Source organism: Pelodiscus sinensis, chromosome 11, assembly GCF_049634645.1.
Source record: "Pelodiscus sinensis isolate JC-2024 chromosome 11, ASM4963464v1, whole genome shotgun sequence".
Classification (NCBI taxonomy): Eukaryota; Metazoa; Chordata; order Testudines; family Trionychidae; genus Pelodiscus; species Pelodiscus sinensis.
This window is the reverse complement of record NC_134721.1, coordinates 25,614,999-25,637,104: the sequence shown is the minus strand read 5'-3', so window position 1 is coordinate 25,637,104 and position 22,106 is coordinate 25,614,999. Positions and strand designations below refer to the sequence as shown.

The following is a 22,106-nucleotide window of genomic DNA, read 5'->3' as shown; positions in this document are numbered from 1 at the left end:
GGGAAATTCACAGAGAGGGATCATCTCTAATGTAAGACAACTCAACACTGATCAATTGAGAGTAATGGAGTTGCACCAATTTACATTAGCAATGGATCTTCTTGCCTTTGATAGCTTGTCTAGGTCCCCTCATCAGCTAGAAATCTAGCAGAATTGCTGGCTTTTACAAGCCATGAACATAGTTGTAGTAAATGTGAAACGTCAGGTTTCCCTGCTGGACCCTGACTCCACCGTCTTCAGTGAGGTTTTGAGATAACAACAGAGAGCTGGGGCGGACACACTGGTACAAAGTACACAAGCCATTTACACAGAACAAGTAAAGGACAGACTAGAAAGAGAAGCAGTCCTCAAACTAGCTGGAGCTTAGCCCAGACATTACCATGTTCTCGGAGGACTACTTATTGTACAGTAAGTACATTTCTTATTATATATTTTTCTAACAGGCATTAAAGCAGAGCAATAGTGTCAAGCTATATGCCTTTGAATAGACCTCCTCTGCACTTTTTTGATAGAGAATCAGGAAGGAGAAAAAGGCAGTACACCACTTTCAGGCAACGTTATATAGCATACAACTAGCTTAGACTGAAAAGATCTGTAGGTAGACTCAATATTCCAGATTTCTTTTTGCAAGTACTTTAAAACCAAGTTGTGATAATTGCAAAAGATGATGAAGCAATTCACAGCTTAGTGTCAGTGCAGGCTGACCACCACATTTGTTAAAAGGATTAAATGATCCCACTCAGCACTGTCTGACTTACAGCCAAACCAGCTGGTAATATGAATTAGTCAAATCTTGACTTTGACAAGTTAAATAGAAGCGAGTTGGATCAGAACTAGTCCCTGATGGCTCTCTTGCAAAAGATACTGTAGAGTTTCAGTGATTCAGTAAGTAATGCCCTTCTCTCAGAGTCAGTACTGAATAAATGTGCCATCATGATGACAGCTGGTGCTGTGCGACTGTAGGTACCGTATCGTAGGATGTGTCTACACAGCACTCTAAACTCAAAATAAGATATTCAATTTGCACTACATAAGTTGTGTATCCTATTTTGAAACTATTTTGAAATTGAAATTTGGTGCATTTACATAGCACCAAATTTCAAAATAACGTGCTTTTTCAAGCCATCCTCCATCTCTCATGCAACAAGGTTTACTAGGATGGTAAAATAGTGTGCCCGTTATTTTGAAAAATATTTTGAAATAATGGGCAGCTTGTGTAGACACAGGGTAGCTATTTCAGGATACCTCCAGTATCCCAAAATAGCCATGCAGTGTTGATGTACCCTTAGTGTAGACATACACTGAGATGTAAAATTTAAGTCGGGATTTCATTTGATCATTAAAGGTCCCATGGTGGGGTTTTTTTTTTTACAAGACTCATTCTAATAATCCTAGTTTCCTGGCCAAACTGGACTTGATTTATTCTATTCTGCTTTCTTTAATTTCTCATATTCTTAAACTATTGTTAAATGTTACTGTGCTCTCAACAATTGCCATGTTACACTCTAGTGATGCAACTTGCTTTCAGGGGAAAGGAACAATATAAATGAACTTGCAAAAATTATTAGTTATTCCTTGCTTGCCTGCAACAGTCCTGACAAAACCCAGAAGACTGTTATTCAAGTAGATAACAGGAGCAAAGTTTGCTGTGGAATGCATTACTGCTATTTTGTTGGGTGGGCAGTAGATAGGTTCATCATGCCAGGGAATGGTTGTGGTATTTCTGGGGACAAGGCAGGGCTGAAAAAGTGTAGTTGGGATTGAACTAGAACAGTTTTTAGAAAGACATCCTGTTCTGATTAAATGATTTCAAATAATGGATAATCTACCACATCCCCAGATACATTTTAAAATAGTTAATTACTTTCACTTTTTTTAAGTGCACTTTATTTCCAGTTTGAAGTGCCTAGCTAAAATATTCCAGATGTAGCACCAGCTGCAATTGTCTTTGTTGGGCAGTCTACTCGCTCTTAGATTTATTGTGTGTGGTGGGGCAGAAATACTTTACTTCTTTGGTGTGGTTCGTGCACTGGATTACACCTTTTAACCTGAGAGAAGTAATTATTAAAAAAAAAAACCCTCAACATGGGAAAAAGGGAAGTTAAAACAGTTAACTGGTTAAACACTAGCACTCAATCAGTTAGCATTTTAATTCAGGGCTTTCTGGCCATGTTCTTCCAGTCCAGCTGCAGCTGAGAAGCCTTGCTGTGGCCATGGAGTCCCACTGCCCAGCTCCTCCACTGCTGGGAGTAGTCTGGCCTGGCAGGGTAGGCTGCTGGCAGTGATCACTGGCAAGGGCTGGTTAGCCAGTAAGCATTATCAGTAAGTCTCTTGCTTACTGGTATACTTACTGGTTAACCATTTAATATCACTAGTGAGAAACATTTATTTTTCCTCATTTAAACCTTGATTGGGAATGCAAACTTTATTCAGAGAGGAACTGTTATTTCCTGAAATGATGCCTTTAAATCCAACTGTGTGTCATCAACAGCTGGAATAACAGAACAGAGTATAAAAACAACAAATGGTCTGGTAGCACTTTATAGACTAACAAAACATGTAGACGGTATCATGAGAATCTACATATTTTGTTAAGTCTATAAAGTGCTACCAGACCATTTGTTGTTTTTTTCTGTAACAGACTAACTCGGTTACTCCCTGAAGCTTCAGAACAGAGTATGATTGTAAAGAGTACTCAGGGTGTCTCACTGGCCCTTACAGAAAGAAAATAGGAACTGGGCACAATAGGACTGCAGAAATGACCCCAAAAGCCACTCTGACCTCAGTGATAGCTCACATGTGGCAACAGACAACACACAGTGTATTACTGCAGAAAAGAACATGAACCAAGGCCCCTTCATTAATCACATTGGATTTTCTTTAATACATTCTCCAATAGTCCCCTGTAGATATGGCAGAAAGGATTAGATTTAACATTTCACAAAAGCTGTAGGTTCAATATACACCTTAAAGGTGTCTCACATCTTTCACCATAGGCTGGAAATATCATCCACTTTGAGCCTTGCTGCCTAATTCTACAGGGGTCTGGTGGAGCAGACCACTGTGCAGAAGGGATGCCGTGGCCTGACCTCATCTAGTGTGTGTTGCCAGATCCCACATCTAAAAGAAGTTATTCTCCCTTTAATTACAGCACTGAGCTTCAGCAGAAAACAGTGTTCCTGTGGCCCAAACCGGCCGCATGGAGAAACAGGAGATTAACACACACAACACTTGAAATAACCTATGTCCAGAGAAATGTTAACTTCATGGGTTATCGTTCCACAGGCTGTGTCCTTCCCCAGTCACCACCCTGCCCCCAGTCACTTCCCTACAAGCTGTGCTCCCCCAGGCACTGCTCCCCCGCCAGTCACTGCCCTACAAGCTGTGCCCCCAAGTCACTACCCTGTCCCCGGTCACTCCCCTACAAGCTGTGCCCCCAAGTCACTGCCCTGCCCCCGGTCACTTCCCTACAAGCTGTGCCCCCAAGTCACTGCCCTGCCCCCGGTCACTTCCCTACAAGCTGTGCCCCCAAGTCACTGCCCTGCCCCCAGTCACTTCCCTACAAAATGTGTCCCCAAGTCACTGCCCTGCCCCCAGTCACTGCCCTACAAGCTGTGCCCCCAAGTCACTGCCCGACAAGCTGTGCCCCAAGTCACTGCCCGACAAGCTGTGCCCCCAAGTCACTGCCTTGCCCCCAAGTCACTGCCCTACAAGCTGTGCCCCAAGTCACTACCCTGCCCCCAGTCACTGCCCTACAAGCTGTGCCCCCAAGTCACTGCCCTGCCCCCAGTCACTTCCCTACAAGCTGTGCCCCCAAGTCACTGCCCTGCCCCCAGTCGCTGCCCTACAAGCTGTGCCCCCAAGTCACTGCCCTACCCCCAGTCGCTGCCCTACAAGCTGTGCCCCCAAGTCACTGCCCTGCCCCCAGTCGCTGCCCTACAAGCTGTGCCCCCAAGTCACTGCCCTGCCCCCAGTCACTGCCCTACAAGCTGTGCCCCCAGTCACTGCCCTGCCCCCAGTCACTGCCCTACAAGCTGTGCCCCCAAGTCACTACCCTGCCCCCAGTCACTGCCCTACAAGCTGTGCCCCCAAGTCACTACCCTGCCCCGTCACTGCCCTACAAGCTGTGCCCCCAAGTCACTGCCCTGCCCCCAGTCGCTGCCCTACAAGCTGTGCCCCCAAGTCACTACCCTGCCCCGTCACTGCCCTACAAGCTGTGCCCCCAAGTCACTGCCCTGCCCCCAGTCACTTCCCTACAAGCTGTGCCCCCAAGTCACTGCCCTGCCCCCAGTCGCTTCCCTACAAGCTGTGCCCCCAAGTCACTACCCTGCCCTCAGTCGCTTCCCTACAAGCTGTGCCCCCAAGTCACTGCCCTGCCCCCAGTCGCTGCCCTACAAGCTGTGGCCCCAAGTCACTACCCTGCCCCCAGTCGCTGCCCTACAAGCTGTGCCCCAAGTCACTACCCTGCCCCCAGTCGCTGCCCTACAAGCTGTGCCCCCAAGTCACTGCCCTGCCCCCAGTCGCTGCCCTACAAGCTGGGCCCCCAAGTCACTGCCCTGCCCCTAGTCGCTTCCCTACAAGCTGTGCCCCCAAGTCACTGCCCTGCCCCCAGTCGCTGCCCTACAAGCTGTGCCCCCAAGTCACTGCCCTGCCCCCAGTCGCTGCCCTACAAGCTGTGCCCCCAAGTCACTGCCCTGCCCCCAGTCACTGCCCTACAAGCTGTGCCCCCAGTCACTGCCCTACAAGCTGTGCCCCCAAGTCACTGCCCTGCCCCCAGTCACTGCCCTACAAGCTGTGCCCCAAGTCACTGCCCTACAAGCTGTGCCCCCAGTCGCTGCCCTACAAGCTGTGCCCCAAGTCACTGCCCTGCCCCCAGTCACTGCCCTACAAGCTGTGCCCCAAGTCACTGCCCTGCCCCCAGTCGCTGCCCTACAAGCTGTGCCCCAAGTCACTGCCCTGCCCCCAGTCGCTTCCCTACAAGCTGTGCCCCAAGTCACTGCCCTGCCCCCAGTCGCTTCCCTACAAGCTGTGCCCCCAAGTCACTGCCCTGCCCCCAGTCACTGCCCTACAAGCTGTGCCCCCAGTCACTGCCCTACAAGCTGTGCCCCCAAGTCACTGCCCTGCCCCCAGTCACTGCCCTACAAGCTGTGCCCCAAGTCACTGCCCTGCCCCCAGTCGCTGCCCTACAAGCTGTGCCCCCAAGTCACTGCCCTGCCCCCAGTCGCTTCCCTACAAGCTGTGCCCCCAAGTCACTGCCCTGCCCCCAGTCGCTGCCCTACAAGCTGTGCCCCCAAGTCACTGCCCTGCCCCCAGTCGCTGCCCTACAAGCTGTGCCCCCAAGTCACTGCCCTGCCCCCAGTCCCTGCCCTACAAGCTGTGCCCCCAAGTCACTGCCCTGCCCCCAGTCGCTGCCCTACAAGCTGTGCCCCCAAGTCACTGCCCTGCCCCCAGTCGCTGCCCTACAAGCTGTGCCCCCAAGTCACTGCCCTGCCCCCAGTCGCTGCCCTACAAGCTGTGCCCCCAAGTCACTGCCCTGCCCCGTCACTGCCCTACAAGCTGTGCCCCAAGTCACTGCCCTGCCCCCAGTCGCTGCCCTACAAGCTGTGCCCCCAAGTCACTGCCCTGCCCCCAGTCGCTGCCCTACAAGCTGTGCCCCCAAGTCACTGCCCTGCCCCCAGTCGCTGCCCTACAAGCTGTGCCCCCAAGTCACTGCCCTGCCCCCAGTCGCTGCCCTACAAGCTGTGCCCCCAAGTCACTGCTCTGCCCCCAGTCGCTGCCCTACAAGCTGTGCCCCCAAGTCACTGCCCTGCCCCCAGTCGCTGCCCTACAAGCTGTGCCCCCAAGTCACTGCCCTGCCCCCAGTCGCTGCCCTACAAGCTGTGCCCCCAGTCACTGCCCTGCCCCCAGTCGCTGCCCTACAAGCTGTGCCCCCAGTCACTGCCCTGCCCCCAGTCGCTGCCCTACAAGCTGTGCCCCCAGTCACTGCCCTGCCCCCAGTCGCTGCCCTACAAGCTGTGCCCCCAGTCACTGCCCTGCCCCCAGTCGCTGCCCTACAAGCTGTGCCCCCAAGTCACTGCCCTGCCCCCAGTCGCTGCCCTACAAGCTGTGCCCCAAAATCACTGCCCTGCCCCGTCACTTCCCTACAAGCTGTGCCCCCAAGTCACTGCCCTGCCCCCAGTCGCTGCGCCGCAGGCTCTTCAGCCCCTCAGACACTCCCGTCTCCCCCATCCACTGTCCCACAGGCTCGGGGCCTCCCACGGCCACTGCCCCGCCCAGCGCTGTCGCCTCCTCCCCTGGGGCGGGCGGTGGTCCAGGCAGCCACGTCAGCCCGACCAACCTCCCTCACGCAACGCGCGTGCGCGGCGCTGTCCGGCTGAGCTGTCCCGGTGACAGGCTGGCAGGAAGCAGCGCCAAGGCCGGAAGTGGAGGTGCTGGATAGAGACCCCCCCCCGGCTCGTGCGGCCCCCGCCCTCCAGGCCCCGCGCGCCCCCCGCCCGGCGCAGGGCAGGATGCTGAAGAAGTTCGATAAGAAGGATGAGGAGGCGGGTGAGTGTGGGACGGGCCCGCCGCGGGGGGGCGGGGCGGCCGTGCCCAGCGGGGTAGAGGACCCCCCCCCCCCCCCGGCCGGGCTCTCCTTCCGAACGCGCCGCGGCTCCGGGGCTGGGCTCTGCTGGTCAGCGTCCGTCCAGCCCCTTGCCACGGGTGTCGGCCCCTTCCCGGGCTGCCCCCCAGCTAGTGACTTTTCCAGGCGGCCCCCTTAACTCTGCCCACAGCCTTCCTCAGTGGCTCTGGCGGAGCCTGCGAGCGTTGCAGACCCCCCCTCCCCCGCCCCCGCCCCAGGAAACTTTGGAGTTGGGTGGATGTTGAGCCAGCTCAGCCCTGGGAGGGCTCCGCTTTAGGGCATTGATAGCACAGGAACAACCCGCCAAATAATCCTTCATTTTCTGCCCGGATCACCTCAACTTGCTTTCCGTTGATTTATCCCCCCCCTCCCCCCCGCTGCACTGCACTGCACTGCACTGATGTCTCAAAGCGAGATGTACAATGAAGGGCAGGTGATTAAGGAGGATGCACCTGAAATGACATAGATCTCCAGCCAAACCCTAACTACTCTGTCCCCTCATGCTCTGCCTCCTCTTCCCTTCCTCCCCATGTCTTGACTCGTTGTCCCCCCCAAACTGGTCACCGGCCCATCCAGCATATGTGTGGACAGCTTTAAAAATATATGGCTGATGTATCAGATGTACCAATTGCAAGTTTATAGAGTAACCTCTGATCCTTTTAGTGGCAGCTTACATTTTGGGGTGGGTGTGTGTGTGTGTGTGTGTGTGTGTGTAGCTTACATTTTGGGGTGTGTGTGTGTGTGTGTGTGTGTGTGTGTAGCTTACATTTTGGGGTGTGTGTGTGTGTGTGTAGCTTACATTTTGGGGTGTGTGTGTGTGTGCAGCTTACATTTTGGGGTGTGTGTGTGTGTGTGTGTGTGTGTGTGCGTAGATTGCTGTTCAAGATGTTTGATGTCGATGTGAAGCAGGAGACAAGTGTTTCTCCTGGTGAAAATATTGGTGTCCTGATCTTTGCAGGAGAGTAGCACTGATACAAAAGTAGGGGTTGGGACTCAGGAGGCATGGAGATGAACACAGTATAAAAAGAAAAGTGGGGATTGGATAAGTATTGCGGAAATTATTATTGGACACACTTGATCCATGTCCTTTACACAGTATTTGAGTGCCACACAGCATTGGAGGATGGACCACAGAATTTGGAAATGGAGAAACTCAATTCAGCTCTCATGGCAGTTCAGGATGGTGAAGTAGTTCAGGGAGCTGTGCCACCTGCACTTGACACAGTAACCCTAGCTGTTCTGTATATTAATACAGGACTTACAGTAAGAAACTGACTATTTAACATGTATGTGATAGGTTATATCAGCGAGGTCCCCTCGGGACTGTCACCTGATATGCTGATCATGCCACTTAGCCTGCCAATCTGTCTTCTGGGGCTCTCCACCATCGTGCCCTGCTGGGCCAAAGCTCTCCCCCAGCCCAGGCGCAGAGTTGGGGCCATAGCTCCCTAGCAGAGCAACAAAGATGTTGAACCAGCTCAGCCCTGGGAGGACTCAGCTTTAGGGCTTTGATAGCACAGGAACATAGCCACAAAGAGGACCAAAACCCTGGGTCCCTTCTCCTGGTTTTAGCTTTTAAATGGATTAAGAGCCATCAAGCTCTCTTAATCCATTTAAAAGACTGGTGTGCAGCAAGGAGGGAGGGGGATCCTGCATGAGTCATGAATCAGCTGTCCTGGCTCATGCTGGGTCTCTCCTGCGCTTTAGCCTTTCCATTTAAAAGGCAGAGATGCAGTGGGGTTAGCTCCCGGGTGGGCTTCCTGCTTATCGACTAATTGACTCCCTGCTTGCAGATCCCGTTGCGGCTTCCTGCTTATTGACTAGTGGATGTTAAATTTAGTTTAATCAACTAATTGATGGATTTTCCATCACTACTTTGTTTTCAGGTTTCTTCCTGTGTGTCCTCTTAGCTTTTGAAATTGCCTCCCCAACCCTATCTGATGACAAAAGACTGATTTTTTTTTTTGTATAAACTTCCCAGGGTGGGAACCCTTTGTTTTATTTTCCCACCCCAAGGAAAAATACCTTATTCAAGATGGATTCCAGCACCAGGTTTCTAGGACTTACCACAGTTTGGACTTAAACGTAAAAACATACTCATTTACAGATCATTGTCTTGAGTGCTGGGCCATTAAGTTTCTTTAAATACCATTAATGGTTTTCACTAGAAGACTTACATTAATAAAACAGGTTTACATTTCATATTTCTAACTTCACATACAAGAATGAAACATGCACTGAAATAGAAGATACACATTTAGCAGATTATAACTTTAAAAATGTTACATGATGCATTTTGCTGAAAATGCCTTTGAGTTATGCATATTCATATTCATAAACCAATTTTAATAAAACACGGGGAGCCTCGTGACCATGTATATGAGAAAAATTATCGTACGTGTCAAACCACGTGTTAAAAAGCAGCCTAGAAACTGACTTATAGACTCTCCAAGGCTGTGTCTACACTGCACCCCTTTTCCAGAAAAGAGATGCAGATTAGACAAGTCGGAATTGCAAATGCAGCGGGGGATTTAAATATCCCCCGCTTCATTTGTATAAACATGGCTGCTGCTTTTTTCCGGCTCGGGGCTTTGCCGGAGAAAAGCGCCAGTCTAGACGGGATCTTTTGGAAAATAAAGCCTTTTCCGAAAGGTCCCTTATTCCTCTTAAAATCAGGAATAAGGGACCTTTCGGAAAAGGCTTTATTTTCCGAAAGATCCCTGTCTAGACTGGCGCTTTTCTCAGGCAAAGCCCCGAGCTGGAAAAAAGTGGCAGCCATGTTCATGCAAATACAGCGGGGAAAATTTAAATCCCTGCTGCATTTGCAATTCCGACTTGTCTAATCTGCATCCCTTTTCCGGAAAAGGGGTGCAGTGTAGACATAGCCCAAGAGTCTGTGTGTCACGTATTTTGTATCTTTTTAGGAAAATGACTACTGCAGAAGTGGCTCTGAAATGTCCAAAGTGACTTAAAATATTATTTTCAAGGGTACATTGCAATAGCTTTCAGAACATTGCACCGAACAGCAGTTTCTAGGTATTTTGGAGCAGCTCTGCCAAATTATTCATTGCTTGCTTCTCCCTCTGCTGCTCTTCAGCCAAGGAATAGTGTCTGGATAAAGGGAGAGGGCTGTATCATCTTTTTGGCATGAGCCTCACAGAATTAGTGTTGGATGTGAAAGTGTTGGACAGGAGTCTGTCTAGATAGATTTTTGAGTTTTCACTTGTATATTTTTTTCTGGACAGTTTATGTAATATAACTTGCTTTTCTTGTGATTTTAGTAATTTCATTCTAAAATAAGCCCAATGATTGGTCTCCAGGATCTATCTCTGCATGTCTGTGGCTCCCAGGAGTATCTTTTTATTATTATGATTTTAATGTGTGTTACACCCTTTGCTTAGGTTTTGGCTTTATCCCAGGTTTCCTCTGCATCTTTTTTTCATCTCGTAATTTGTAAGGTATGACCATTCAGAAGAGAATCCCTTTTTGGCCACATCTGCAAAGGTTTCCCTTTAACTGTATCTGTACATTTGTCAGTGCATCTGGTTGCCCATGCAAACTTTGCAGATACAGTTGAAGTCAGTCGAAGATGTGCTCCTTTATTTTCTGGCCTTATCTCTACCACCTCACCTTGGTTCTACAGGTTAATAGAGTCCTCATTTACTCATCCTGTCTTTTACTGCTTGCACAGCTTTCAAAACCTTCTGAATTATTTTGCTTCTCTCCTTTGTAATCGTTTCCCCATCCTTTTTTTCCTATATTGCATGAAGACTTTTAGTATCCCTACATATTTCTTTTTCTATATGTTTCCTACATGTGCACAAAATGACAGTCCTAAAGCTAATCATTGTGATACTCCCCTGATCACATTGTTCTATCCTGAACTCTTGCCACTTTCAATCTTAAGTACAATAGCTCATCCCTTGATTTACTGACCCAGTAGATTAATATTTTATGTGGAATCCTGTAATCCATAAAAAAGATGTTCTTGTGACTCAGGCCTGGAATTGGAAGTCAGGGCACATGAGTTCTACCCCAGTATCTTCTACTTAATTCTTATGTGGTTTGGGTTAAGTGACTTAAGGACATACTTTCAAAATAGGACTCTAATTTTGGGTGCTCAACTTTAGACACACAAAGGTTCTGAACACGTCCAAGACAAATTGAAATAAATTTAGAGAACATTTGAAAATCAGACTTGAGGCATATCAAGCTGGTCACCCAAAAACAGAAGCCACGTTTGAAAGTGTAGCTCTTTAACTTCTCTGTGCTTCAGTTTTCACCATCTCTGAAATAGAGATAATAGTTAGCTTCAGAGTATGCAAAGTGCTTTAAGATGCATATATGAAAGGTGCTAGAGAAGGGTGAAGTAATTGATGGCGATTCTTGTTGTTAATGGCAGATTTTAGAATCACAAGTGGAGAAGGAAGGAATAGCTGTCAGTTCTATGTAGTTCAGGGATGTTAGATACAGTGTAATTGAATAGTCATGTAACCGCATGAAATCTTATCAGTTACATGACTATTTGATAGTCCCCGGGAGTGGGACCAGCAGCTAGTGCGCTCCTCGCTCCACTCCTGGGAAGCCCCCTGTCACCATCACCCTGTGCTACTGCCTCTGTATCAGAGGCAGCAGCTCAGGGTGGCAGGTGGGAATCAGTCCGCAAGGGGAGTCAGTTTAAAAAACAGCTCCCTGCGCAGACCAGCTGCCTGCCATCCTGTGCTAGGGATGTTAAATATCGGTTAATTGAATAGTTGATTAAGCTCATGAATTCTTATCGGTTACTCGACTATTCTATAGACCAGTGGTCTCCAATCTTTTTACACCCAAGAGCATTTTTTAAATCTCCGAACAGGCGAAGATCTACTACCCCGCCCCTTCCTTGAAGCCCCACCCTCTCTATTCTACTTCTGTCCATCATTTGCTATCCCCAGCCCTTACTTACACACTCTGATAAACAGTTTATTTGTAAATTATGCAATGTATAAAATTAAAATCATGTGTTTATAATTATGAAATAAATGGTCTGTTTTTTATTCATGCTATTTAAATCTAAAATGAAGCATTTATAATTATGCATTTTGTGGGGACAGAGTTCTGTGGCTGGGAACAGGGGAGTGGGAACAGAATTCTATGGCTGGGGATGGGAGAGTGGGGATAGAGTTCGGAGAGTGGGGAACAGAATTTTGTGGCTGGGGACAGGGAATTGGGGACAGAGTTCGGAGAGTGGGGACAGAGTTCTGTGGCTGGGGACAGGAGAGTGGGGACAGAGTTCTGTGGCTGGGGACAGGAGAGTGGGGACAGAGTTCGGGGAGTGGGGACAGGAGAGTGGGGACAGAATTCTGTGGCTGGGTAGTGGGGTGCCAGTGGAGGCAGAGAGTCCCCTGTATCTGCCTCCTCCCAGGATTCCCCCGCCCCCAGAGGGAAACCAGCGTGTGCCTGCCCCGGGGCCAACCCACCCGTGCGCAGGGAAGCTCTGCGCGCACGCGCCTGCCCCGGAACTGACCCCCCTGGCGCAGGGAAGCCCCGCGCATGCATACTCTGGGGCCAACCGCACCGGCGTAGGGAAACCCCGCGTGCGCGCCTCCCCCGGGGCTGACCCACCCCTCCCGTACGGTGCAGGGAGCCGATGCTCCCTCCCACAGTACACCCGGCAGAGCAGCTAGCGCTACTTCCGGAATCCTCAGAAGTGGAGCTAAGCTGCGGGACTTCTGTCCATCCCCAGGAAGCCTATACTACCTCCATTTTCACTGGAGGTAGGTAGTGGGGCTTCTCTGGGTGGGAGGGACAGGACACCTCATGATCGACTGGTTGAGGCCTCGCGATCGACCATTCGGTGACCATCGGCGTAGTCAATTAACTGATTAACTGATAAGCAAAAGCTTAAGGGTTAATGCCATAGACTATACGCATTTCCCTCTTTCCCCACCAGTACATTTTTTTTTAGCAGGCTGGCCAGCAGCCTGGCTCAGTCCTGGCTCGTACTGGGTCCAGGACCTACCCCTGCTGTGGCTCTGCATTTAAAGTGTATTAGGAGCCAGGCGGACAAGCAGTGCATCTCAGTTCCCGCACGTGCTGGGTCCGAGAACTCAGTCCCACCCTGGACAGAGGCTGCTGCCATCCTGCACTGCTGCCTCTGATTCAGAGGCAGCAGCATGAGGCGACAGGCAGCTGGTCTACAAGGGGAGCTGGTTTTTAAACTGGCTCCCCTAGTGGACCAGCTCCCACCTGATACAGAGGCAGCAGTGTGGAGTGGCAGGAGGCTCCTGAGGGGCCAGAGCACACTGGCTGCCAGCCCCACCCCGAAGGTCTATTGTGATCTGGACTTGAAGCATCATAAGCTCAGAACAGTATTCTTTGTAGAGATCATCCCTAAATTTGCTTATCAATAGCTATCAGCTTATGGAAAGCTGCAGCTCACTAATAAACACTTGATGAAGACTAGATACTGATTGTAATTGTTGTTCTTGCCTTCTGATCATTTGAGACCCATTTTTTGTTTTCTTCAGAAAGTAGCATTCAGTCTGTTAAGTAAGATGACCGAATACACTTTTGTGAGGCTCTCTAGTTCACTACCTTGTTCTTTTTATTAATTAGTATACCCAAAAATATAGCTTACTGATGAATTCTCTGATTGTTTTATAATGCAAAGTATACAGTATTTGAGATTTGCAGAGTCTGGTGTCATAGGGTTTTCTATGGCAGTTGCTAAACTGGGTTTAATTTCTCAGCCTATTCATTTGCTTCCACAGCTGGCAGTATTCTCAGACTTGGGGACTGAAAGTGAGAGCAACCCTCACTTTGCTATTTGGCAACCCTCTTTGGCCCATCTAGAAGTAACATTGATTACCTCTGAAGAAAGTTTTGTACAGTCTTCCTCAATTGATGGATAATTGCTGCAAGATGGGGAAAAGCTAGAAGAAGCTGACATGGGGGTGGAGATAAGGTTGGCCACTTAGTAATGTCAAGAACAATTATTTTGGAAAATTCTCTGAAAAGTGAATTTTAAGCTATTTTAAGCTGTAGGTGTTAAAGGTGTGATCTAAAGGGAGTCTTTCTAGTGTATTTTTACACAGGATAATTCTTGGGATCACCTTTGTTGCTTATCTTACTTTACAGGTGGTGGTTCCAATCCATTCCAACACCTGGAGAAGAGTGCAGTGTTGCAAGAGGTAAATCGTTAAAATCCCATATCTTATATGGACATCCTCAGTGATATAGTCTCCTTTCTGGAGTAAGAAAGTTATAGATCTTTAGGAAGTAACAAACCTGTTTGCTTTGAAATCAGTGATAAAGCTTCCATTGATTTGGGGCGGAGGTAGTGGGCATAATTGGATTCTGTTTGTATAACAATGAAAAGAGTTAAACTGTAAATGTGAGTAAATGGATGTTTTTGTCAGCAAGAAGAATAGATTTCCCCAATTTTTTCCAATTCTTCTAAGAAGCCTTGGGTGCCCTAAAATTCTAGTAGGATAGAGAAATTAATAAACAGGACTGTGGTTGACTATTGGACAATCTTTGCCTTTAAAGTGAAAAATGACTGTTTTAAAGGCCTTTTTTAGTTTACAGACCTGGTTCCTTGAAAATTCAGAATTATATCTGTTCATTTCACTGATCAAAATAACATTTTAAGTACTGGTTGTTCTCATTAGCCTTGCAGAAACTGTGCTCTGAGAGAGGAAGCTGGATTCTATTCTGGCTTGTGGCATTATCAGCAGAATGGTTTGTCTTCTTAGAATGAAGTTGAGATTGACATTTGATCTATAGAACCTTTATCAAAGTTTTTCTTTCAGATGCCAGGATGAGTTGTTAGGGATAGTTATTGGGATGCTGGGGGCATCTCTTTTGTTGTAAACTGAAAGAGTCTTATCTGAAGTCACTGACAGAGTCCTAAAATATCTGGTTTGTAACTTGCATCAGTGGCTCAGTTCACACAGTATGTTATGTGTTAGGTAAACAACAGCCAGTGTCTTTTTGGGCTCTTATTCCTGCTTTTGTTTGTTTCTAGGCTCGGGTGTTTAATGAGACACCTATAAACCCTCGAAAATGTGCTCACATCCTCACCAAGATTCTGTACCTCATAAACCAGGTAATGGAGAGATGTGAACTAGGAGTTCTTTAGATTATAAGCATTTTTCTTTTATAAATTAGTCTGGCCTGCTAATTTTAACTGGTGTCTTATGAAATGTTACTTAAACAGCAATTCCAGTAAGTCACCACTTTCTCCTGGGCCAAAGAGTTCTGGAGAATGGGCAGTATAGAAAACCAATGCACAGACTGGTAGCAACTTATAGCTGTCCGATGACCACTGTGGCTCTGAATCCAATTCCTGGTGGTCACGTACATACATAGAAGTAGTTACTAAAAGCCAGACTTTTAAAGGTATTTAGGCAGCTAAAGAAGAAGGTAGGACCACTAAGTGTCTCATCTGCATCTTTAGGTACCTAACTACTTTTACAAATCTGGACCTACTGGTAATTGGCCCCTTATTAGCCATCTCAGCTGAAAAGGAATAGTGTGTGGGCTATGGAGACTGAACTCCCCCTCATCCTTCAGAAAATTGCCTTGTTGCTGACAGTAGTTGTTATGTGTCTGTAACAGTGCTGAGTAAGGTTTTCTTCCACCTACACCAGCAGTTCAACTACTTTCAGCACCACATGGTGGGGACACACAGGACAACAGTTTCTGTTGTCTCTGGGCACTGGAGGTGGTCCCTCCCTGTTAATGTTGAGGCATACTTCAGCGGGAGAAATAGGAAACTAGCTTTGTCATGACCCCAGCTGTAATTGTTGTCGGTAGTTGGTTGTTCTGTTATCTCTACTCTATACAAAACCTGCTGTCTTGTAAATAAGAACGTTTGTCCATACTTTGCCCATTCTAGGGGGAACACCTGGGTGTGATGGAAGCTACGGAATCCTTCTTTGCCATGACCAAGCTGTTCCAGTCCAATGATGTAAGTTCTATACTTGCACATTTTGTGCATACAACTGTCTACCAGGATGTGATGCTGGTGAGAGCCTCACATTCAGCCCTGAATTATCTCATTATGGACAGGCTGCTCTCCTCTAGGTAGAACCACCTGACCCATGCTCCCCACATGAGCACTGTGAAGTGCATCTGTTCCTAGTTACTGATATCTCAGCAGTGCCTCATTTTTCCCTGTTGCACTTTGGTGACTTGAGGCTTGTCTACATGAAGACTTTGTGTGTGGCAAGGGGAGGTATGACTCTAGAGCACACTAGCTTGACACACACAAATTGCCTTGTGGACTGGGTATTAGAAGTTTCATGGTGTGCTTTGACATCCACTAAGTCTGTGTGTAGAGAATTGCTGTGGGAGATTTGTACAGAAGAGAGAGAACATGCACAAAGGTCCTGAAGTTGCATATCAAAGTAATACTAACACAACCTACAGACCAGTAAATTGAGGGAGATGGTGAATCCATTTCTTGGCTGGGAACTTTCCTATTAAATAAAAAAACAAATGAACTGTTTAATGGCTAGTGCTATCAGAGTCACAATGTACAAACAGCTTTGTTGACCATCCCTTCATCCCTAGCTCTTTTTTATGAATTGTGTGCAATCTGTATAACCAAACAGTCTGATAAGACAGACTCATCAGGCTTCACCATGCATTGGGCCTCTTCCATCTTAACTGCCTTTATCATTTAACATTTATACAGTGGGAGTCTCTAAAGGTTATGACCAGCTTGGGCCCCATTGAGTTAAGCACTGTACAAATCTGCCTTGCTGTGTGCTCAGTGACAGTGACCTTTCTCCTGAGGTAGCTCAGCCCATAGTAGAACCTGAGGAAGGGGAAGAACTAGCACCACACCAATAGCCAGCTAGATAAGAGGTGCTATAGTTCTGAGCAGACCAGCCACAAACACTTGTTTTCTCCTACAGGGTATAATCAGCAACAGAGTACCCTGTATTGCCAGCCCCAGGTGTTCACAAATCATGAATCAGGCCTCAAAATCATGAAACTTGGCTTAAAAATCTGATTATTTAAAAAAAATTGTTTGGGTTTTGTTATTGGCCTTCTGGTATCTGAGCCCTGAGCATTCCCTCGTGTCATGCTTTCAAGCTTTTCTCTGTAACCATGAGTACTACAAAGTCTTATGGGGTAAAATTCTGGCCTCATTTAAATCAATGTCATTATTTCCATTGACTTTACTGGGGCCAGGATTTCACCCTTTGTTTATTTGTTTTAAATACAAGTTGAGATTCTCACGTAATCATTTGGCTCTAGGAGGAAAATGACAAATATTGTCATTTTGCAATAAAATCACAAGAATTGGCAAGTGTGGGCACCCTGCCAGGGTTGGCATGTGGCCAGCTAATGCTTGTGTTGCCTGTTTTCCCTACCAGCCAACTCTTCGCAGGATGTGTTACCTGACCATCAAAGAGATGGCCTGCATTGCAGAGGATGTCATCATTGTAACCAGTAGGTGAGTCCTCGCTGGGTGATCCCTCTTTCTCACTGGTATTTTCATGTACCTTCCAGCAAGTCTTCTCCCCCCACCTAGAGATAGTTGTTATCCCTGCAAGGAGTTATGAAGCTGTGGAAATGCTCTTGTTTTAAAGGGTGCTGTAGAAATATAGGCACTGAAATCCTAACAATATATGTGAACTCTATAGTGCAGTAAATGCCATATGCCAGACCCTTGTGTATTTTATTTGGCTCTCTGGTTATTTGGTTCCCATGTTGTGCCCACCCCACTGTATCTGACCACCTTCTTTTGTAAAGGGTTCGTTATTAACTCATGCTTTTCCATCTGAGCACTTTGACGTTTACTAGGGTATTGACGTGTTCTCTGGGGGATACATTGCCATATAGGTAGGCAAGGATTTAGCCATGAGACTTCTATTGTTTTTACCTCATTGGGCACTGCTTAGCATACCCTGCTAGTGGAGCCCAAGTCATCTTTGACACGTCATCTCTGATCCACTGATTTCCCAAAGGGAAGTCATGACCTAAAAGGAGGCTGCTACAGTGGGAGACAGCAATGATGCGTTAATGGTGATTGCAAATGTACACTCCCCAAACAGCATTTAGAAATCAGCCCCCAAATATAGGGACTGTCAGTCCGCTTCCCCACATGTAGTTTGGTACCAAACATAGCTTGATGCTTTGGGCAAGATCAGAATGTTTAGGGAAGGAATCCAGATTCTTCATTATTCTAGCCTTTAATGCTAAGTAGCTGTTTGGTGTTTTGGTCTCTCGGGGTGATTAAAAGGCTCCTGTCATTCCTTTCGTGACTGAACTTTCTGTACCAGAGCAAGACTAGGCTGAAGATAGCATTGTCATGTCCTCTTACCAACACATGGGCACTGGATTTCACAGCCAAAATCCACAATAGGGTATGTGCACACTGTATGTGTGCTTTTTATAGTACTGGGGGTAAAACGCCCAATACTAAAGTCCTTCATGTTTCTGCAGTTTAACCAAAGACATGACTGGGAAGGACGACAATTACCGAGGCCCTGCTGTGAGAGCACTCTGCCAAATCACTGATGTAAGTGCCACTTGCCAGTCCTGTTGTTGGGCCTTTATCTACTTATCCCTGGTTGCGTGGCCCTCTCAAACCTGCCTTTGCAACCCATCTCTCACCTTGCTTTTCCCCTTGCAGTTGAGCTTTCCTTGTGTCTTCCCAAAGACATTGCTTCTCATTTTCTCCTCTCTGCAGAGTACCATGCTGCAGGCCATCGAACGCTACATGAAGCAGGCAATTGTGGACAAGGTGCCCAGTGTGTCCAGCTCTGCCCTGGTGTCATCATTGGTATGTCTGCACCTGCAGGGATTTGTGTGCAGGCCAGTTAAACCAGGAAGCAAATAAATATCTGTGTTGGGAGCTGACCAGCATATTCTTCACTCTCCTGTGTTTTCATATGTTAAAACATGAGTTGTCTTTTCAGTAGAGAGAATTTTTCTGTAAATATAAAGTATAATTGATTAGTACATATTTGAGAACACTGAGTTACATCCTCTGTGGGTCGGCATAGATTCATTTGTGAAATAGACACAATGGGAGAAGGAAGCTTACAGGACCACTCACGCTGGACTAGCTTTCTGACCCATGTTCCTTTGTAATGCTCACTTCTCCCTTGGACACCATTTACCTTGAAGGTCAATCTGCAGAATTTAGTTTTGGATTTAAAACTGGACTTGGATCAGAACCTCCAGCATTTGCAAATGAACAGACTGGCTGCCTAGAAATATCCCTTTGTGATCACTCAGCAGGAAACTTAGATGGTGCATTGTGAAGGTGTCATGACATCAGACACAAAGTCTCTTCTCCAATGTGGTGTGTGTATACTTTCTCCTCTCATTAATGATTGCTGTGAGGCTGGAGCCAGAGGATAGCAGGTTTCCCTTCTGGTCTGGTGATTTGTATTTTTGTAAAAGTAGATTTGAAACTGCTAAACTGAGACAATGCTGGAATTACATGGCAAGCTCTTCTAGGCAGGGACTGAGTCTTTATGAGGGGCGGTGTAGGTCACCCAGCTCAATGGAGCATCAGTCCTGATTAGGGCTTCAAGGTATTACTGAAATATAAATCCATCATTATCAAGATTCTCCCTTTGTTCTTCGTGCACTCTTGTTAAGGAATAGTTCTTACAACACCCCTACGAGGTAGGCCTGTATCATTGTCTCTCCAACACCCAGGTTGGAGAAGATTGGTGTTGCTGCTGTTTAATTTGAATCAGTGAATTGCACGGTTTATCCTGGTCCTCTTATGGGATATTCTGTGCCCACAGCACCTGCTGAAGACCAGCTTTGACGTGGTAAAACGCTGGGTGAATGAGGCTCAGGAGGCAGCGTCCAGTGACAATATCATGGTGCAGGTAAGAAACCTCCAGGTGCATGAACCAGATCAAAGAGCCCATCAGGGGATTTGGTACAACCAAGGTTGGTTGTAAATCTGTGGGCCATAGATGAGTAAGTGCATACATAGCGTGGTGTGTGATTTGTGAAACCTTTTTTTTTTTTTTTTCTCCTTTGCTAATCTGCACAGTATCATGCCCTCGGCTTACTTTACCACGTGCGTAAGAATGACCGTCTGGCAGTCAACAAGATGCTCAGCAAGTTCATGCGTCATGGTCTGAAGTCACCCTTTGCCTACTGCATGATGATCCGAGTGGCCAGCAAATTGCTGGAGGAAGAGGCAGGAAAGTAAGGAAGTTGTTTTGCTGCATTGGCAGTCTTACAAAGAGGGATCGGAGGAATCTCCTCGTACAGGGCTTGTCCTGTTTTTTGTTTTTGTTTAAACTGTTAGAAAATAACATACAGCATGATGTGACCCCCTTTCCTTTTATTAAGTGTTACAACGTAGCACAGAAAAGAGATTGAGAGGTGATTTCCTTGGCACTTTTATTTTGTAACAACAATATACAAGTATCTGATCGAGGTGTTTGGTGATCAGGCTCTTTGCTTCTATGTTTATGTTATTCCCTTGTATATAGTTCTTACACTTCACTGAAATCTTTCATGTGATTTTTTTTTTTCCATATTGTGTAGTTAAGTGGCTAGTTTGTAGATACCATTGCCCTCTGCTGGATAGTGCCAGAACTGCACTACTGATTGTCACGAGCCCTGCACAGTATTTCTAACAGCTAATGCAAATTCCCCTTTAATTAATTGGAGAGGGGCTGGAGGAGAGTCTCAGTTATATCTCTGCAATTCAAATTAGTGCAGCGTAGGGACAACCAGCTGCACACAGATTGATTACAATCATACTTCTTTTTCATAAAATGCAACTTACAGTAGCTCTGAGAGCCATTCCTTCTCTGCCAGCCCAGTCTGTCCTCCTTATGCCTAAGGCTCCTTTTAATTTTTTCACTTTGTCTCCTAGCCATGACAGCCCCTTGTTCGATTTCATTGAGAGTTGCTTAAGAAATAAACACGAGATGGTGGTCTATGAAGCTGCTTCTGCCATTGTTAACCTGCCTAGTTGCACTGCAAAAGAGCTGGCACCTGCTGTATCTGGTAATTCTAGTGCTATTTAAGGGTGTAATGGGGATTGTGGGCCTATAATGACTGCATTTGTTGACCAGCCTTTGTCAGTACTCAGGCTTTTTGAGATGTCACTGTTTCCTAGATATGTCTTTGCTGATGGTAGAAAGTATTTATTTACCTGGTATGATCAGTGTGGATTGGTCTGGGGTCTGTGTCTCTACTATGCAGTCCATTTTAATTAGCAACAACAAAAAAATCCTTTTGTCTTGTGACATACCAGCAGCTCTGTGAGAGACCTGGGATTCTGAAGCAACCTGGGGGCTCTAGCTTCACAACCTTGTGGAGTTCAGATGCTCGCTGAGGTGGTGCATTTGGGCTCTGAGGAAGGTGTGTGATCTCTGTTAGCCTACCACACATGGAATAGAATGGGATTTAAAGAGAAACAAGAAAAAATGGATTTAAGCAGCAGTGGAAATAAAGGTTCAATAGGAAGATCAACTAGTGGATGGAGATTGAAATTTCCAAGCCATGGTTTGATGAGCACCTTTTAGTGATGTTAGGGAATGGAGGGAGATGGACTTGCTCAGTGTGTTTCAATCATTTTTCACTTGTGGACCCTAAAAAATTTCAAATGGAAATGTGGCCCCCTTTGGAAATCTGAAACCTAGTCCGCAGACCATATGTTGAACACTGCTCTTTTATATGAATGTCAACCTTTTGTGGATCCCTTCGGCACAGCCCCCATGTGTTGAAAACCACTGGACTTGCTTAACCTTCCATGGGTCCCTATGATTCTGAGATGGTAAATCCAGAGAACTTCTAACTATTTCCTGCTCACTGTTGCTCGTACAATGAATCAGAATCTTTTTGTGTGTGGTGTGAGGCATACCTGGTTCATCAGTTTCTTAATTTCTGTGTTTGATGCTATGTTTCAGTGTTACAGTTGTTCTGCAGCTCCCCAAAGGCGGCTCTTAGATATGCAGCTGTCCGAACCCTCAACAAGGTAAGACTCAATGTTCTAGGAGTTTAAATAGCTTTCACCTCCCCTGGAAGGTGAAGTCCTGTCCCCCTCTCTTCCCCAGGTCTGGGTTCTAGATAGGGAAGTAGGAATGTTAGCACCTAGCCAAATAACCATTTAACCAATCAGCTATTGGCTTATTGGTTAATGGTCCTGGTCAAGCGCAACAGCCTTCCACACCCCCACCCCCGCCCATGGGCTTTGCATTTATAACTTGAATTGGCAGGCTGGCTCACTCCCAGCCACTGGTCCAAGTTTTAAATGAAGAGCACACAGTGGAGCCACCTATCACCCTGCGCTGCTGCCAATGAGACAAAGGCAGCAGCACAGAACGGCATGTGGGAACCGATCCATGAGAGGAGCTGGTTTGAAAACTGGCTTCTGCCTGCTGTCCCACACTGCTGCCTCTATATCAGAGGCAGCAACGCAGGGCAGCAGCAGGCCCTGTCATGGGGGGGCCGAGCTCCCTGCGGACAGAGGCTGCTCTGTGGGATGCTAGATGATTAT

The 22,106-nt window shown here is 47.1% G+C and overlaps 1 protein-coding gene across 2 annotated transcripts in view; it reads left to right on the top strand.

Annotated features, from left to right (window-relative positions):
• Positions 1–329: 329 nt before the first annotated feature.
• The window catches only part of COPG1 (coat protein complex I subunit gamma 1), a 46,677-nt gene continuing 24,900 nt past the window's right edge, over positions 330–22,106 (top strand). The window contains exons 1-11 of one of the 2 annotated variants that reach the window (XM_006130882.4): positions 330–408; positions 13,742–13,794; positions 14,631–14,711; positions 15,504–15,575; positions 16,993–17,072; positions 18,065–18,140; positions 18,312–18,404; positions 19,384–19,470; positions 19,641–19,798; positions 20,478–20,611; positions 21,517–21,584. In XM_006130882.4, coding sequence (XP_006130944.2) covers positions 381–408; positions 13,742–13,794; positions 14,631–14,711; positions 15,504–15,575; positions 16,993–17,072; positions 18,065–18,140; positions 18,312–18,404; positions 19,384–19,470; positions 19,641–19,798; positions 20,478–20,611; positions 21,517–21,584 — 930 coding nt within the window. In that variant the 5' untranslated portion in view covers positions 330–380. Of the gene's footprint in view, positions 409–6,358; positions 6,547–13,741; positions 13,795–14,630; positions 14,712–15,503; positions 15,576–16,992; positions 17,073–18,064; positions 18,141–18,311; positions 18,405–19,383; positions 19,471–19,640; positions 19,799–20,477; positions 20,612–21,516; positions 21,585–22,106 lie in introns of those variants that run through there. The other variant, XM_075938826.1, reaches the window with a different exon arrangement.